The sequence below is a fragment of the Scyliorhinus torazame genome, chromosome 11 (assembly GCF_047496885.1).
Source record: "Scyliorhinus torazame isolate Kashiwa2021f chromosome 11, sScyTor2.1, whole genome shotgun sequence".
In the NCBI taxonomy this organism is placed as follows: domain Eukaryota; kingdom Metazoa; phylum Chordata; class Chondrichthyes; order Carcharhiniformes; family Scyliorhinidae; genus Scyliorhinus; species Scyliorhinus torazame.
Genome location: NC_092717.1, coordinates 231,467,431 through 231,486,222, shown reverse-complemented (window position 1 = coordinate 231,486,222; position 18,792 = coordinate 231,467,431). Strand labels below are relative to the sequence as shown.

At 48.9% G+C, this 18,792-nt stretch overlaps 1 protein-coding gene across 3 annotated transcripts in view; it reads right to left on the bottom strand.

Moving 5' to 3' along the window:
• LOC140385848 (leucine-rich glioma-inactivated protein 1-like) overlaps window positions 1-18,792 on the bottom strand; it is a 105,053-nt gene that overhangs the window by 32,930 nt on the left and 53,331 nt on the right. For 2 of the 3 annotated variants that reach the window (XM_072468436.1, XM_072468437.1), the window contains one exon: window positions 1,401-1,472. The exons of the other annotated variant lie outside the window; for it this stretch is intronic. In XM_072468436.1, the coding sequence (XP_072324537.1) occupies window positions 1,401-1,472 (72 nt within the window). The remainder of the gene's footprint in view (window positions 1-1,400; window positions 1,473-18,792) is intronic. 3 annotated transcript variants of the gene reach the window in all.

Below are 18,792 nucleotides of genomic sequence, written 5' to 3'. Positions count from 1 at the left end.
AGAAAGCCATTCGGCCCATCGGCTCTGCACCGACCCACTGAAAGAACATCTTACTTAAGCCCACGCCTCCACCCTATCCCCATAACCCCACCTCACTTTTTGAACACTGAGGGGCAATTTAGCGTGGCCAATCCACCTAACCTGCACATCTTTGGATGTGGGAGGAAACCGGAGCACCCGGAGGAGACCCATGCAGACACGGGGAGAAAGTGCAAACTCCACACAGACAGTCACCTGAGGCCAGAATTGAACCCGGGTCCCTGGAGCTGTGAGCTGCTAACCATTGTACCACCGTGCTGCCCCCATTTGTTTTCGTCCACTTACCTGCCCACCCCAGGGTTTTTTTAACCTTTAACCTAATCTGCACATCCCTGAACAACTAAGGGACAATTTTGAACGTGGAGAACGTGCAAACTCCACACTGTCATGAGAATGCCGCTTTAAGAAATGGTTAGCTGCTCATGTTACTGCAGTGATGTCAGAGTGTGGGTGGAGCTGAGCTCTGGTTCTGCTTTTTACTTTCACTTTGAGAAAAGCTTGGGTGTGTCTGTCTTTTTGGTTTCGTTTTGCAGTGTGTTGCAGCTGAAGTCAGCCAAAGCAGCTGTACTGTTGATCTCTCTGCCATGAAGGACTATCTCTTGATCATTTGGTGAATTCAGAAATGTAAATGTTTTCAGTATTGAATGTAAACCCTGATGTGCTTCTGTTTAAAGGTTGTAAAGTCTTTTGGATGTTAAAAGGACAGCTTAAAGGATTACTTAGTGTTGTATTCTTTGGGGGTTATCTTTGAATTAATGCTAAGATATTCACTGTTTGTTTTAAAAAGGTTAACTAGAGTTCATAGAATAAACATTGTTTTGTTTTAAAAAATACCTTTCCATTTCTGCTGCCATACCTGTAGAGTGGGCCGTGTGCTCCCCATACCACAATCTAATAAAAGTTGTGGGTCAGGTGAACTCCATGATACACTTTGGGGTTCTCTAAACCCTGGCCCATAACAACACAATCACCCAAGACCATAATTGAACCCGGGTCCCTGGTGCTGTGAGGCAGCAGTGCGAACCGGTGTGCCACCGCGCCATCGATTAATAATAATCTTTATTAGTGTCACAAGTAGGCTTACATTAACACTGCAATGAAGTTACTGTGAAAATCCCCTAGTTGCCACACTCTGGCGCCTGTTCGGGTACACAGAGGGAGAATTCAGAATGTCCAATTCACCTAACAGCACGTCTTTCGGGACTTGTGGGAGGAAACCTGGAGGAAACCCACGCAGACATGGGGAAAACATGGAGACTCCAGAGGGCCTTTTAAAGTATTGTGGTGTGTTACTTAACATATATGTTCGCAATGCCATTATAGCAGCAGCGCAAACAATCATATTTACAAATCATTCTTACATATTAGTCAAGGCATCCAGCCCTTTGAATACATCCTTTGGAAGTGTCTTAAGGTTGTTATTTGCCAAGCTTCTGTCAAAACAAAAATGGAGAAATCATGTTAATTCGCGTTATTTGATCACCATATTTGGTTATGAGCTGTGATGGACTATCTGACAAGTTCAAGACGAGTGTGCAACTAGGATCCCAGTTTTATATACATGACAAAGGAGCGAACTTCAAAGCAACCTCTTATAAGAGCTGATCCTGCTCCAAATGAACACGTATTGACCAAATGTTAATAGTCACTTTGGTCTTAACCCTACTGCCCTACTTATCTGATAATAATACCATCGTATGGATTTGAATTTCATGGCTGCAAATCAGAGACACTCACTTTTAACATACAGGTAACATGATAAATTTATTGTACTTAGTTGTCAATAAGTAAAGTCGTTAGATGACTGTAGGCTGCTCTCCCCTTTGAGAGCTGACTGGTGATGATTTAACCTGAAGATCCCCACACCTCAGGCAAGAGGCCAGGTTGAGCCTTGTAGCCACCTGGGCTGGCCACTTCCCGACTTTAAAATGGAGATCCGCTAAGAATGCAGGGAAATTCAGTCAAACGCAGGAAAAACAAGTAGGTGCAAAGTTTCCTGTATATCAGAACTTGCAGGAACCCAGACAGCCCTGAAACTAACAACCATCTACATATTGAGGAGCGATCCCCGGGAACAATTGGAAATAGTGAAGATAAACAAGGCCAAGCCAGACTCCTCGGTGCCAGCAGGAGCCAAGACAAAGGAAGGCCAACGGACACTTAGAAACCGCCCAGCGATTAGGGAACAGCTCCAGTATTGGAGAAATTGATCCAAGTGATCAGAACTTAGTCCAATCACTTGGAACCAGGTACGGGGTCCGCCCAAAAGGGCGCGAAGCCCCTGGGGACTATAAAATAGAGTCCCCAAGTTCAATTCGTCCTTCTTGGCAGGGTCGCTCAGCAGCTCGAAACAACCCTTGACCGTAACCTGCCTAGCAGCTGCACCAACCAAGTAAGTCTCCAGTCAACGCACGCTACGAGATAGGCGCTCCTAGCTACCAGTCTATACCAGCTTTGAAGCCTGCAGACTCAGAATCGAACGAAAAGCCATTTGTTCCCCTGACCTGGTGGGCCAGTTCCAACACTAAGTATAGGCCTCTCAGTGTTAGAAATAGTCTAGTAAGTAGAATTTTATACATGAGTAGTGATTGACTGTGTATAATAAAGGTGTTTTGATTTGAGACTAACTAACTGGTGTATTGAGTTATTGATCAGCACTTGAACTTGAACCTCGTGGTGGTATCATAAAGATACCTGGCGACTCTAGAGCAAAGGTTATAAAACAGAGCAAATTAAGTAAAGACACAACGAGCAACATTTACTGGCGACTCTGGCGGGACGTGATTAAATAGAGCCAAATTAAGAATCAACCAAAAGTTAGCAACATTTACTGGCGACATCTGACAGGATCCGACTTAGAAGTGGCCTAACCACTCAGAGAGAACCCAAAATTTGAATTGAGAATCCAATTGGGAACAGAAACATTCACAAGTGTTCAAGCAGTTCTGATCAATCCTCATAATTCGGAAGCGTGTTAATGCATGTGTAACTAACAGGGCTATAAGGTAGATTTTGTTGCGAAAAACCGCACATAGATATGTACAGGGAACATGTGCGCAAGGAAAGCTCCAAAGGAGAAAAGCACCCCAACCCCCCACAGAGCAGATAGATCAGGCACCCATGAATCCAGTAACTACCCACAGCACAGTCACATCAGACGGAGACGCGGAATTCCTTTACACCACCCCCTTAACCGTGACCCAATTACGGGACGCGTGCGAAAAGATCACACCGTTCCTCCCACCTCAGACCCCCACCACTTCTTTGCTAGAGTGAAGCAGCAGGCGACCATGTACGGCCTGGATGAGCGAGAGCAAGTGAAGCTCAGAGTTTTAAGCTTATACCCTTCTGTTGTAGCAGCCCTTCCCGACCCACAGAATGTAGGAGGAGGCACCCCTGCAGAGATGCACACGGCGATCCTAGACGCGATCGGTTATAACAGAGGTGACCCAGTAGAAGGCCTGAATAAGTGCAGGCCGAAGAAAACAGAACACCCCACAGTGATTGCTGGACGCCTGTGGATCCATTTTACAGCCGTTTTCGGAAACTTAGACCGCGCCCATTTGTCCCCAGACAACATGGTCAAATGGACCCGCACCCTTATCTCCCATGCCACAGAGGCGTTGATTTCATGAACTCCCACAATCTATGATTTGACCCAGTAAATCAATGTGTCTGGAAAATGACAAAGTCAGCAAGAGCCCCCGCAACGCTCACAGTAGGTGAGTATGCTAATAAGATTAGCGCAGTCGGCGATTTTTAGTTTGACCCGACCACGATTAGCGCAGAAAAACAGGTTAGGGGAGTTCTCCAGAAAAACAGGACCGCATTTGCAAGTCATAAACATGACGGCGGCAGGATGGCTGGTTCGGTTCAAACAACAGGACCTGATCCTAGACCCCAGAAGCAATATGGATTTCCCCAAGATGCAGAGGGAGAAATCTCAAAAGTTATTGATAGTTTCTTAGAACAAGGCGTACTTAGATCAGTAGTCTCTACTAATAATGCCCCGATTTGGCCAGTGAGAAAGCCCGAATACGGGACGCATGCGAAAAGATCACACCGTTCCTCCCACCTCAGACCCCCACCACTTCTTTGCTAGAGTGAAGCAGCAGGCGACCATGTACGGCCTGGATGAGCTTGAGCAAGTGAAGCTCACAGTTTTAAGCTTATACCCTTCTGTTGTAGCAGCCCTTCCCGACCCACAGAATGTAGGAGGAGGGACCCTTGCAGAGATGCACACGGCGATCCTAGATGCGATCGGTTATAACAGAGGTGACCCAGTAGAAGGCCTGAATAAGTGCAGGCCGAAGAAAACAGAACACCCCACAGTGATTTCTGGACGCCTGCGGATCCATTTTACAGCCGTTTTCGGAAACTTAGACCGCGCCCATTTGTCCCCAGACAACATGGTCAAATGGACCCGCACCCTTATCTCCCATGCCACAGAGGCAGGACAAAAAGCTTGTACTAATTATGACCCCTCGGAAGAAACGCACAACGAAAAGTGGGTTTTAAAAAGGTTGTCCCGCACCTGGGAGCAATCTGTCCACAACAAACCCGCGATTAGAAAACCCAAAGAACAGCAGGCAAAGGCAGATAGTCAAGCAGTTAAAGCGGACCAGAACCCCGCATGGGTGAACGAAGGCATGAACAGCCCCCGACAGAAACCACAGGAGTGTTACAACTGTGGACAATTAGGTCACTTTGCACAAGAGTGCAATGCCCCACAAAAGCCACAGAGAGCCCAGCAGGCAGGCACTCTGAATAGAAACAGGACAAAGCCCATACATAGTGTAAGCACCCGTTCAGACCAGACAGACATGAACGGAACTGACTGATGGTGTTCAGGCTCCCCTACCTGGGTCTGCGACACCCTTTTGGATAGGTCCGGCTGACCAGTCGTTGCAGCGAAAATACGGGAACAGCCCATCGAATTTCTTTGGGACACAGGAGGGTCCCGCACCACAATTAATTCCTCCACCATGTTCCAAAAAGACACGTGGCCCACTACAGCCACAATCACCCTCAGCGGCTTCACAGGCCACTCACAACAGGGACACATCACAGCCCCTGTACCCATTCAAATTGGCAACATTACAACAAAACACCCCATAGTTTTGGTCGAAATGCCCCACACAGCAGAACACATTTGGGCGTTGATTTCATGAACTCCCACAATCTATGATTTGACCCAGTAAATCAATGTGTCTGGAAAATGACAAAGTCAGCAAGAGCCCCCGCAACGCTCACAGTAGGTGAGTATGCTAATAGGATTAGCGCAGTCGGCGATTTTTAGTTTGACCCGACCACGATTAGCGCAGACAAACAGGTTAGGGGAGTTCTCCAGAAAAACAGGACCGCATTTGCAAGTCATAAACATGACTGCGGCAGGATGGCTGGTTCGGTTCAAATAACAGGACCTGATCCTAGACCCCAGAAGCAATATGGATTTCCCCAAGATGCAGAGGGAGAAATCTCAAAAGTTATTGATAGTTTCTGAGAACAAGGCGTACTTAGATCAGTAGTCTCTACTAATAATGCCCCGATTTGGCCAGTGAGAAAGCCCGATGGATCATGGCGACTGACCATCGATTACCGGGAACTCAACAAAGTCACCCCCACAGCAGCCCCCACGGTAGCCACAAGTCCTGAGACCATGCTCAAACAGGGACTCAACTCACGATATTTTACGGTTTGGGTCCTCAGTAACGGATTCTGGTCCATTCCATTGGCAAAATCGTGCCAGTACTAATTTGCCTTCACTTTTAAAGGTCAGCAGTACACGTGGACATGCCTTTCACAAGGATTCCACAACTCCGCCTCCATTTCCCACCGACATCTGGCCAATGGTTTATCAAAGTTTTCTCGCCCTGAATGTCTGGTCCAGTATGTAGATGACCTATCACTGCAGACAGACACCAACGCAGAGCACATCGCGCTTCTGTCCGAACTCCTGGAACTCCTACAGCGAATTGGATGTAAAGTGAACCCCAAGAAGGCCCAAATTATGGAAAACAAAGTGGTATATTTGGGAACGATTACCACGCATGGTAAACGCGAGATCGAGCATAAAAGAATTGACTCGATTGTCAAATTTCCCCTTCCCCAGAATGTTTCTGCCCTCCAGTCGTTTTTAGGACTGGTTGGCTACTGCCGAAACCATATTGATGGTTTCGCCACCAAAGCAGCACCCCTCTCGGAACTCCTAAAGAAAGGAGCCCCTTGGGAATGGCTTCCGCGGCACACGGATGCTGTAGATGTTTTAAAGCGCGCACTCATTGCAGCCCCCGCACTATAGGTTCCAGACCCGCTTTCCCCCTATGCTATAGAGATAGCTAGCACAGATCGTACCCTTTCGGCCGTGCTCCTCCAGGAACGGCACGAACAGTTAAGACCCGTGGCTTACGCCGCCAGAATTTTAGATCCTGTGGAGCAGGGATTTTCAGCCTGTGAAAGGCACCTGCTCACAGTTTTCTGGGAAGTTCAATACTTTTCATATATCACCGGACTAAACCCCATCACAATCTTCACGGAACACACCCCCACCCAACTTTTACTAGACGGACGACTTAAGGACGGCACAGTAAGCCAGATCAGAGCAGCCAGATGGACCCTTCTCTTGCAGGGACGGGACATCACTGTTAAAAGGACCAAGACCCGCACTTTCCTAGCCGACAACCTTCAGTACCCAGGCACCCACCACGAATGTGAAATCATCTCACCGCACCACAGCACAGGCCCCTTTATCGCGAAAACACCCCCCAAAAAGATAGGTAGTTCACCCCAGAGCCCCCAGCACACAGACACGTGCGCACCCTTGAGAATATATGTGGATGGTTCTTCCACTATATTAAACGGGAAGCGCATTACAGGATGCGGCATCTATGTTGAGGACGCGCAGGGATTTGCCCTGGAAGAAATCTTGTTAAAACTGTCAGGACACTTAGGCGCGCAGGCAGCAGAACTAGCAGCCATTGCATACATTGTAGATCACCCAGATTCCTTCCCCAGCCCAGCAGACATATACTCGGACAGCCTCTATGTCTGTAACAGCCTCACAAAATTCCTACCCCTGTGGAAAGCAAGAGGATTTGTTTCCGCGGACGGAAAACCACTCCCTTCAGCCCTATTGCTCCGGCACATTTTGGACAAAGCAAAGCACAGGACAGGATATTTGGTATTACTAAAGTACGAAGTCACCACCGTTCCTCCCCACCTGGAAATGTAAAAGCCGACGCACTGGCTAAAGCAGGTTCCAGACATGGATATTTTTGGAACCCCCCCAGAAAGCGCCCCAGTGAATGCAGTTCAGGTCTCGCAGACTAATATCGAAGATTTAGTGCAGGCCCAGAAGCAAGATAGTAATCTCAGGGAGATTTTAAAAGGAAAATTTCCAGCCCCATACAATAGGTTTAAAAATGCACTGACCACACATGACAGTGTGGCCCTAAAAGACACCCTTTATGTGGTTCCCAAACAGGACAGGAATCAGCTTATTTGTTTGTTCCATGATAGTCATGGGCATCAGGGAATTGACCCCACTAAAGCCCACCTCAGGCAGCTCTGTTGGTGGCCGAATTTAAAGGAAGACGTCACGCACTATGTAGAAAATTGCCTTATCTGTGCCCAAAACAATCCAGACAGATATGCAAAGAAAGCTCAGCTTAGCCACACCCGCCCCATTAATGGCCCCTGGACTAACCTCCAGATTGATTTTATAGGACCATTGCCCCCTTGCAGGTATGGTCACAAGTATGTGTTAGTTGTTATAGACAAGTTTACGAAATGGATAGAAGCATTCCCATCTAGAACAAACACGGCAAAGACTACAGCTAAGATTTTAACCCACCACATCTTTACGAGATGGGGATTCCCCCGCAGCATTGAATCCGACCAAGGTTCCTATTTTACGGGACGTGTCATGAAGAACGTCCTCACGATATTTGGCATTACCCAAAAATTCCACATCACATACCACCCCCAGTCAAATGGTATCGTGGAGCGAATGAATCGGACCCTAAAAGAAACCCTCAGGAAAATGGTCCAACAAAACAGCACCACTTGGGATTCCGTCCCCCCTTTTGCACTAATATTTTTGCGTAACACTGTTTCGACATCCACAGGATACACCCCGCACACTCTCATGACCAGACTCCCCATGAAAGGCACAGAATTTTTTTAGGACTTGACTTTACCAGCCCCGAAGTGACGGCCCTCACACACGAGAACGCAGTGAAACAATTAATAGAGAATGTTAAAACGGCTCAGCTAGCAGCCGCAGTAAAATTAGGCACCAGGAAGAAACAGAGCAAGGCCTGTTTCGACAAAACAGTGCATGCGACTGAGTTTGATGTAGGACAGCAGGTCATGCTCTCCATTTACAACCCCAGCACGTTCCTGTCACCTAAGTATTCGGGTCCGTACTCCGTTGCGGACAAAGTAAGCCCCTCCGTTTATAAGATTAAGTACCCCAACGGGAAGACCGCGTGGTTTCATATTAACCAGCTCAAGGCATATGGCTCGCAGTCTAACCACGCACACTACGTCATGCTCGACGCAGCAGACCACGCCCCGCCCACAGCCAACGTATCCCTACCCTCCCCCAACACGTCCACTCCATCCACGGACTCGACCTCGACTCCACCCCCGAACTCTAGACTCTGCCCCGGAACGCCCACAGACAGCAGCGACAGCGACAGCGACTCTGACACAGGCAATAGCCACAGCACACCTCCCTACTATCCCCATGCAACAGGCCCCCCTACTATCCCCATGCAACAGGCCCCACACCCAGCGAATCTGAACACGATTCGAGTGATCCCTTCCTGATCACATTCCTTAACAAACCTCACCAAAGACCACCGCCCTACGATGCCGACCCCGACTCCATCTCCACAGAATTAGACACGACTATTTGGCACCATGACAATTCGTACAGGCTCGTCCGAAAACGACGAGATGGACCCTAAGTCACACCGTGCAGCTTTAGCAACCCTCATCCATTCAAGAGTATGGCATCCGGGAGAAGATGATGACATTGAGTCTGACTCCCAAAACGAGAACCCCTTTGCGACCCTGTTCGCAACTGATAACTGAGGTGTCCAGATGATGTTTTAAAAGGAACCGCTTGGGAGAAACGGTGTCCTTTCTAATGGAACCTGCACCATGTTTGTTGAATGTTTGTTCGATTAGTGTTATCGTTAAGTGTTGTGTGTAAACTCGGAAAGTTTTTCACGGCCCCACGTCACCACCCCTTTGACGCCCAATGGCTGTTAGAGGAACTAGTTTGTCCCCAGAAAATTGTTAAAGGTACAAGCTTGTCCCAGACAATAGTTCAGAGGAACTAGTCTGGACCCGACTCATAGTTGCTCTCCTAATTCGAGAGGCAGCCACCCACGATGACCAGATTCTTACCCGTTCTTGCCGGTTGCTCAGGCAGTGGAGAAACGGCATTGGTCCCCGCCCTGCCTGAGGATCCCCCTCTGGTCAGCTACGCTCGGGTAGAGCACATACGGCATTGATCACCGTCCTACCCGGGGATTCAATCCAAATCTTACCTGCCGCGGCCCATACGCACCCCATTTTGGCTCGTTACGTTGGAAATTCTTTTGTTTTGTTTTGGCAACCCTTAGGTTGCTTCCCTATGCTATTTAGATCCTCAAACACTGGGATGGTAAATCACACAGGCTGCGAGATGGCTCGCAGTACGGCAGTATTTTCTTAGATGTCTAGTCCAAATATTTGGTTTAAAAAAAAAATGAGGGGGTCACACATGGTGACCAATTATAAAGGGAAATTGGCACTAAAAGACAGACATGCTAACGTACAAGATATTAAACACGATAGTAACAGAAACTATGCTTGATCCACAGAATTCCAGAAGCTCCAGGAAGAGAGAAGAGACGAAAAGGAAGAGAAGAGAAGAAAGAAGAGAACAATGAAGACATCATACGTGTTTTTCGTTATCATTTTAATTTGTATTCGGTTACGCGCGAACGCGAACCCCCTGACCCCAACCCCTCGGCCGTCAATGATTCACTTCCCCATAGCACCCAGAGCCCAGTGACAAGTAACAACACACCATCATGGTGTGATAGGTTTATAACGTGGTACTCCCTTTCATATGTAATTGAATCCCTTTTAGCATTGGCGCTATTCTGCAGCATCGTGCAGACTATCCGCATGAGAAAATGGCGAAGGAGAGCCTACCGCTCTCGCACCCCGGGATACAGGATAAGAGCCCCTATTTTCGGTTTTCACCAGGCCCCCGAACCCCTTGATCTACAATAAAGGACATTCGTTTTGCGTCATTTGTGAATAAAGAAATATGTCTCATTTGCAACTGAAAGATTGTACAACTCTGTGCTTGACCATCAAGCCAGAGGAAAATGTGAATGCTGCTATTATTTTTGTATTGTTAGGAAGTTAGTATGATTGGATGTTTAAGTGAGTGTAGTTTATGGAAGATAGTTAGGGGTACTGTTTTTTTAATATGTTGTACTGCATGTCCCTGTTGTGACATAGCGCCACTTAGAATTGTCAGTTAAAATTTTCTTGCATAGTTATGGTCAGTGTAGAGGCCATGGAAGAGTGCTCACTGGGTCAGGGAGTGAACACGACGCAGTTATGTGATCCCTAATGCAAAGCGTTAGGGATCACAAGGAGGGTGTGTAGCCACCTGGGTTGGCCACTTCCCGACTTTAAAATGGAGATCCGCTAAGAATGCAGGGAAATTCAGTCAAATGCAGGAAAAACAAGTAGGTGCAAAGTTTCCTGTATATCAGAACTTGCTGGAACCCAGACAGCACTGAAACTAATAACCATCTACATATTGATGAGCGAACCCCGGGAAAAATTGGAAACAGTGAAGATAAACAAGGCCCAGTCAGACTTGGCGCCAGCAGGAGCCAAGACAAAGGAAGGCCAACGGACACTTAGGAACCGCCCAGCGATCAGGGAACAGCTCCAGTATTGGAGAAATCGATCCAAGTGATCAGAACTTAGTCCAATCACTTGGAACCAGGTACGGGGTTCGCCCAAAAGGCTGACTAACTGGTGTATTGAGTTATTGATCAGCACTTGAACTTGAACCTCGTGGTGGTATCATAAAGATACCTGGCGACTCTAGAGCAAAGGTTATAAAACAGAGCAAATTATGTAAAGACACAACGAGGAACAGCCTCCATAAGTAACCTCAGCTTGTACAGGAATTGAACTTGTGCTGTTGGCGACATTCCATATCATGAACTAGCTGCCCAGTCAACTGAGCTAACCAACCACCTCACTTATTTGTTACGGTATCGGACTGGACTCCGATTTATACTCGGAAACCAGACGACAAAACCCAACAACTTTTCAATTGGTAAAATTCTGAGGAATGGATACTTTAGTCCAGGAATGATTCCACTGACAAATAGGGATCTTTTATATTAAAGCAAACTTTGTTATTGACACAGGATTAAACATATTAACATCACGGAAAAAAGCTTTTTAATTCAAAGTTAAACAATTCTTAAAATGAATGGAAGCACTTTAACTATTAACTTATACCTTCTCTATCTCCAATTAAGCAAAGCCTCTGGTCAAAAGCCACTTGTAAATAAAGTTAGCAAACACAGGAATACTTGCTGTGCTATTCTGTAGAGATTTCATAGAAACACTGCTTGGAGAGAGAGAGAGATCCTTTCAGGAACAGCCTGCAGATCCTTCTGTCATTGTCAGACTAAAAACAATCCCAGAGCCAAAACTGTTTGCTACGTACCTGGCTCCTTCCATTAATGACATACTCTCTATCCCACTCAGGTCCCATGACCTGCTTACCTAAGTCTAAACACAATGGGCGCGATTCTCCGATCGCGGGACAGAGTGTCCGTGCCGTTGTGAAAGCCGTCGCGTTTCACGACGGCACAAAACGGGTGTGGGCACTGGCGATTCTGGCCCCCACAGGGGGCCAGCATGGCGCTGGAGCAGTTCACGCCACTCCAGCCTCCCTTCCCGGCACCAACTGGGCACCGCGTTAACCCACGCATGCGCAGTGGCTCTGCACCAATGCATCGGGGACTTCCTCAACATGCCGGCCCTGGCGCAACAGGTCGTGGGGGTTCAGGGGCCGGCCGTGTAATAAAATAGGGCCGGGGCTGCAGAGGCCGGCACGCCGATCGGTGGGCCCCGATCGCGGGCCAGACCCCATCGGAGCCCCCCCTCCAGGTGAAGTTGCGCTTTTCCCCGCCCCACAGGCCGCCCCCGACCCTACGCGCAGAGTTCCTGTCGGCTGCGAGCAGGGGTGAACGGCGGCGGCGGGATTCTGCCGTTTCCGCGCGGCCGCTCGGTCCATCAAGGCCGGAGAATCGGCAGCCCGGTCGTGCCAAACGCGCCGGCGCAAATGGCGCCGATACTCAGTTCCTCGGAGAATCGCCTGCCGGCGTCAGACCGGTGCCGCGGGAAAAAATGGAGCGAACGGCGATTCTCCCATACGGTGCGGCATGGGAGATTCCCGCCCAATGTCTCAAAATATCTACCCCGCCCCCAAGGAAAATCTTCCAAAATACACAATATTCCATTAACCATGTGCAGGATTTATGACGATGAGGTTGGAGACTGTGGAGGGAGGATCTCCAGAGGTGATGAGGTCTGACAGTCCTGGAAACAATGGGCGGATTCTTCATCGGTCGATGCTGGAATCGGGAAACGCGATTGGGCAGAGAATCGGTTTTGATGCCGAAATTGTGGCGGGCGCCGGTTTCACGCCAAATCACAATTCTCTGGCGCCTCGACAGCGGCGTCAGTGTGTTCCAGTAATGTATGTACAGTAAATACATTGGCATATCATTAGCGGCCTGATCCGGTATTCTCCGGGGCCTCCGCGAAGCTCCGCCTCCACTGGAGAAAATTCCCGACGGCGAGGTTAATCTGTGCTCTTACAAATCGTGAACCAGGCGCCGTGGCTGCTGAGGGAGAGAGCGCGGGTAGGGAAAGTGTCCAACATCGCCAAGGTTTGCTGACAGTCATGCCACCATCCGGGGGGCTTCTGCCAGGGCTGGGAGGAATAGTGGGGGTGGCCAGGTGGTGGGCTGTGGGGTCAGGGCGGACGGGTGGAGGATCATTGCCACAGCCTGCCAGGCAGCCATGCATCTGCGCATGCCGCTGACTGCCCACTGTGAACTTGGCACCACCCCAAGGGCCCTCTGGCCCCAGCCGGCCCATCAGCGGGATGGGTGCGCTCCAGCACAACCAGTGCCATCTTGCTGGCTGGGATGAGTGTGTGTGTGGGGAGTGTAATTGAGGCCCGATCAATTTGGCTGGAGGCGAAGTTGAATTCAAACTGAGGCTTTATTAGTATCAGATGTGTGGCCTCCCACAGCAGCTGACGAAATGGCTACGAGCTGGAGGCCACGCATATTTATAACCCTGCGCCTGGGCGGAGCTAGCATGCAGGGGTCCAGGTGAACCTGTAGTGCAGGTTCTACCGTACAACCCTTAATATCAGAACACAGTGGTTTACTACAGTAATGTTTTTGTGCGGCTGCAGCTTGTCAGCCTCCCGGGTTTCAATCAAGGACATGGTGAATCCAGTACTGTTTCTCATTGGAATCAATTGTGTTCCACGTGGCGCCGGTGCTAGCCCCTCCTTGGTTGCTGAATCGTTCCAGGTGCGTCACCAGTTTGCTGTCGTGGAAGTCCACGAATCCTGCCCCGCCATCAACATTTAGTCTCAGAAACGGAGAATCCCGCCGAATGGCTTGACGTTTGGTGATAAGGTCTTGGTCCGGGGGAGGTAGGAAGAATGTCTGAGAGTTGGCACTCAGCTTTTGCGAGGTTTCCCTCCTCCCCCATCCCAACGTGGTTGACAGGGCATTCAAACAGGTTTGACCCATTTCCCACACTTCAGCCCTCATCCTCTCCCCTCCCTCCCACAACCATGACTGGGTCCTCTTTGTCATCACTTTGCACCCCACCTGCCTCCACATTCAAAAGAACGTCCTCCACTATTTATGCCAACTCCGGCATGATGCCACTGTGAAACACGTTCTTGCCTCACCTCCCTGTCAGCATTCCACAGGGACCTCTCCCTCCATGACACCCTGGTCCACTCCTCCATCACTCCCAAACGCCTCATCCTCTTCCCACAGCACCTTCACTTGCAATCTCAGAAGGTGTAATACCTGCCCCTTTACCTCCTCCCTTCTCATCATTCAAGGCCACAAAATACTCCTTTCAGTTTTTATAAATTTAGAGTATCCAATTAAGGAGCAATTTTAGCGTGGCCAATCCACCTACTCTGCACAGCCGTGGGTTGTGGGGCTGAGACCCACGCAGACACAGGGAGAATGTGCAAACTCCACACTGACAATGACCCGGGGCCGGGATTGAACCTGGGTCCTTGGCGCCGTGAGGCAGCAGTGCTAACCATTGTGCTACTGTGCTGCCCCTCCCTCTTTCAGATTAAGCAGCTTTCACTTGCACTTCCTTCTATCTGATCTATTGTATTCGTTGCTCCAAATGTGGTCTCCTCTGAATTAGGGAGATGAAACACAGACTGGGTGACCGCTTTGTGGAACACCCTCGCTCAGTCTGCAAGCATGTCCCTGGCCTTCCAGTTGTTTCCCACTTTAACTCAGCATCTTGCTCTTCTGCCTACATATCCATCCTTGGCCTGCTGCAATGCTGGATTGGATTGGGTTGGATTGGTTTATTGTCCCGTGTACCGAGGTACAGTGAAAAGTATTATTCTGCGAGTAGCTCAAACAGATTATTCCGTACAGGAAAAGAAAATAGATAATAGGGCAAACATAAAATATACAATGTAAATACATAGGCACTGGCATCGGGTGAAGATGTGTGAAGAGATCAGATCCATAAGTCCATCAGTCTATAAGAGGGTCGTTTTGGAGTCTGGTAACAGCGGGGAAGAAGTTGTTTTTGAATCTGCTCCAGTGAAGCCCATCGCTGGCTGGAGGAGCAGCATTTCATCACCCGATTAGGCACATTACAGCCCTCTGGACTCGACATTGAATTCAACAACTTTAGACTTGACTTTTTCCTCCAAATTGCCCCTTTTGATTCATATCCAAAACATGAAATGAAAATCGCTTATTGGCACAAGTAGGCTTCAAATTAAGTTACTGTGAAAAGCCCCTAGTCGCCACATTCCGGCGCCTGTTCGGGGCGGCTGGTACGGGAATTGAACCGTGCTGCTGGCCTGCCTTGGTCTGCTTTCAAAACCAGTGATTTAGCCCAGTGCTAAACCAGCCTCATTTGTGTCCCTATGCAAAACTCTTCCCTCCCGATAGGCCACCAGTCACTTGCTCTTCAGCTTTCTTTTCACTGAGCACTGAGCTGCGTGTAACACATTCTGACATCTCACCTTTATGCAAATACTAGCACTGTCTCCTGCCATTAATGCTTCCTCTGTTTCGTGACCTGCACGACTTTGCTGCAATCTCTCCTCACTCCCACCTAGCGCTGATCTTCCACTCTGTTCCACTGCTCCACCCCCTCTTATACAGTATGTAATCCATCACATTTCTCCCTCTCTTTAGCTCTGAAGAAGGGTCATACAGACATGAAATGTTAACTCTATTTTCCTTCTCCCGCAGATGCTGCTAAACTGTTCCAGCTTTTTCTGTCTTTTGTTTCAGATTTTCAGTATCCGCAGTATTTTGCTTTTATTCCTTGAGCCCATAATCGCGGCTGACAATTCTGAGGAGTGCTGAAGAATTGCTGCACTCCAACACATGTTACCTTTTGGGTGAGATTCAAACCACGGTCCTGGTCTGCCCTCCTAGGTGTACATACAAAGATCCCATAGCACCATTCAAATAAGGGGAAGTGGTGGCATAGTTGTAATGTCGCCAGACTAGTAATCCAGAGGCCCAGATTAATGCCCTGGGGACATGAATTTAAATCCCATCGCGGCAGCTTGTGGAAACTTAAATTCAGTTAATAAATTGGTAAATAAAAAGCTAGTCTCGGTAATATTGACCATGAAACAATCGTCGATTGTCGTAAAAACCCATCTGGTTCACTAATGTCCTTTAGGAAGGAAATCTGCCGTCCTTACCTGGTCTGGCCTACATGTAACTCCAGACCCACAGCAATGTGGTTGACTTTTACCTGCCCCTCACCAAGGCTCCTTAGACAGCACCCTCCAAACCCACAAACTCTTCAATCTAGAAGGACAAGGGCAGCAGGTGTATGGGAACACCACCACCTGGAAGTTGCCCTCCAAGCTACACGCCATTCTGACTTGAAAATATATTGTCATTTCTTCACTGTCGCTGGGCCAAAACCTTCTCAAGGGTAATTTGGGATGGGGAGTAAATGCTGGTACAGCCAGCGATGCCCACAACTCATGAGGGAATGAAAAAAACATGGGCGGGATTCTCCCAACGGGAGTCTAAGTGCCGACGCTGGAGTAAAAACCGGAGTGTTTTACTCCGGCATCGGCGCCCATTCCCAGACCCCTATTCTGGGGCCTCCGTGGGGCTGGCAGGGGTGTGGCTCGATTTGCGGGGCGGGGCCTCGCCACAGCGTCAGAGACCCGGCGCCGCGTGAAAGACACGGCGCCTTGGGTCCCACGCATGCGCAGTTGGGCCAGCTCAATCCTGCGCATGCGCAGTTGGGCCAGCTCAATCCTGCGCATGCGCGGGGAACTTCTTACGATTGCCGGCCCTGACCCAACATGGGGTCGGTGTTCAGGGGCCGGCCGCGGCGGAAAGTAGGCCCGGAGGGGGAGAGGCCGGCCCGCCGATCGGTGGGCCCTGATCGTGGGCCAGACCCCATCGGAGGCCCCACCCCCGATGAAGGAGCCCCCCCCCCACCCCGAGCGTTCCCGCAGATTTCCCGCCAGCAGCGACCAGGGGTGAACGGCGCCGGCGGGACTCTGTCGTGTTGGAGCGGCCACTCGGCACATCCAGGCCGGAGAATCGGCGGCCCCGCTGATTCCAGCGGCCCACGGCCAGCGCCGCGCCAAACGCGCAGGCGCAAATGGCGGCGATTCTCCGCACCTCGGAGAAGCACGCGCTGGCGTCGGGGCGCGGTTGCTCTGATTCTCCGGCCCGGCACGGGGCTGAGAGAATCGTCCCCTTTCCCAGCACCTCAATAATACACAATCCTTTACTTATCTGAGTCTTCTCTTCCTCCAATAAATTTTAAAAAACAATCTGAACGTCGTCCAATTATAATTAATAAATTCAACTAACTTTGCGTCCAATTCTTTTCAACCTTGGAAGTGCGTTACACTTTGCACCTTGGCTGTACATCAAGGTTGCTCAATAAAAAAAAGTTAGTTCTCAATAAGGCAGTGATCCAATTACAATCCATAGATGATCATTATAATCTACTCACACATAACCTTTGTAGCCTTGTAGTATTCAAAGCTATTTAAAGCTTTCGATTGGATTAGAGCCTTTGAATTGCTAAGCATATCCATTGCATAAATGTAATGCCAGCCCACAGACTGGTAAGAGAGCAAAAGCTATGTGACTTGTGACTGTCCCAGAGAGGATTCAGGAAAGCACAACTGCATCAAATTGCTGCTTTATTTCCTTTGACTGAGGCAGAGGGCTGCTATCTCCCTTGAGGAGTCTCGAAGATTGGCGTTGTAAAATAACCTTGGCCCTGATTCCTGCTATTACTCATTTTCTTTTTCAACCTGGCTGATAAATCCAAGACAAATGGGACAGGAAGCCCCAGAGACAGAGCACTGGCCTTCTGCACTGGGGATCTACACTTCCAATTTAACTAAGATCACTGAAAACCGAGATAGAAGAGTCAGCGTATGACAGATAAATGCCTGGTAGAGAAACGATTCTCAAGAAAATAATCAAGCCACAAAATTAGAAATGTAAATAAATGTTTTTAAATGACACATTCCTATATTTGTAATGTGCAGATCACCTCTCCACCATCCTCACTCCGCAACCCTCCACTGCCAGCAAACGATTCTTAATTTTTTTCTTTTCCAATACTATTTAGCCTTGTGAGCTCCTCAATAAAACTACCAGATTGTGGGCAGTCTTGAATCATGTCCCAACTGACATCTACCTGGAAGTGTATTTGAAGCATTTTGCAGTCAAATAAAATTATGGCCCTGAAATCTTGTGGGGTTTTTTATTCGTTCATGGGACATGGGCTGGGTCAGCATTTATTGCCCATCCCTAATCACAGAATCATAGAATTTACAGTGCAGAAAGAGGCCATTCCACCCATCGAGTCTGCACCGACTCTTGGAAAGAGCACCCTACCCAAGGTCAACACCTCCACCCTATCCCCTTAACCCAGCAACCCCACCACACCTTTTTGGACACTAAAGGCAATTTATCATGGCCAATCCACCTAACCTGCACATCTTTGGACTGTGGGAGGAAACCGGAGCACCCGGAGGAAACCCACGCAGACACGGGGAGAACGTGCAGACTTCACAAAGACAGTGACCCAAGCCGGGAATCAAACCTGGGACCCTGGAGCTGTAAAGCAACTGTGCTAACCACTGTGCTACCGTGCTGCCCACAAAGGTTATTTGCACTGTGCTTTTGAACGGAGTCATTTCGAGAACATTCCGACACAGGGAGAAATTCCTGGAACCAGCTGCAGAAAATCTCCGGGAGCCTGCCTTGATTTGAACACGCAAGTTTCTGATTGGGAGTCAGAGGCACTACCGTTGCGCCACAAGCCCAACTACTTGTGTCAACCACATTGCTGTGGGTCTGGAGTCACATGGGGCGGCATGGTAGCACAGTTGCTTCACAG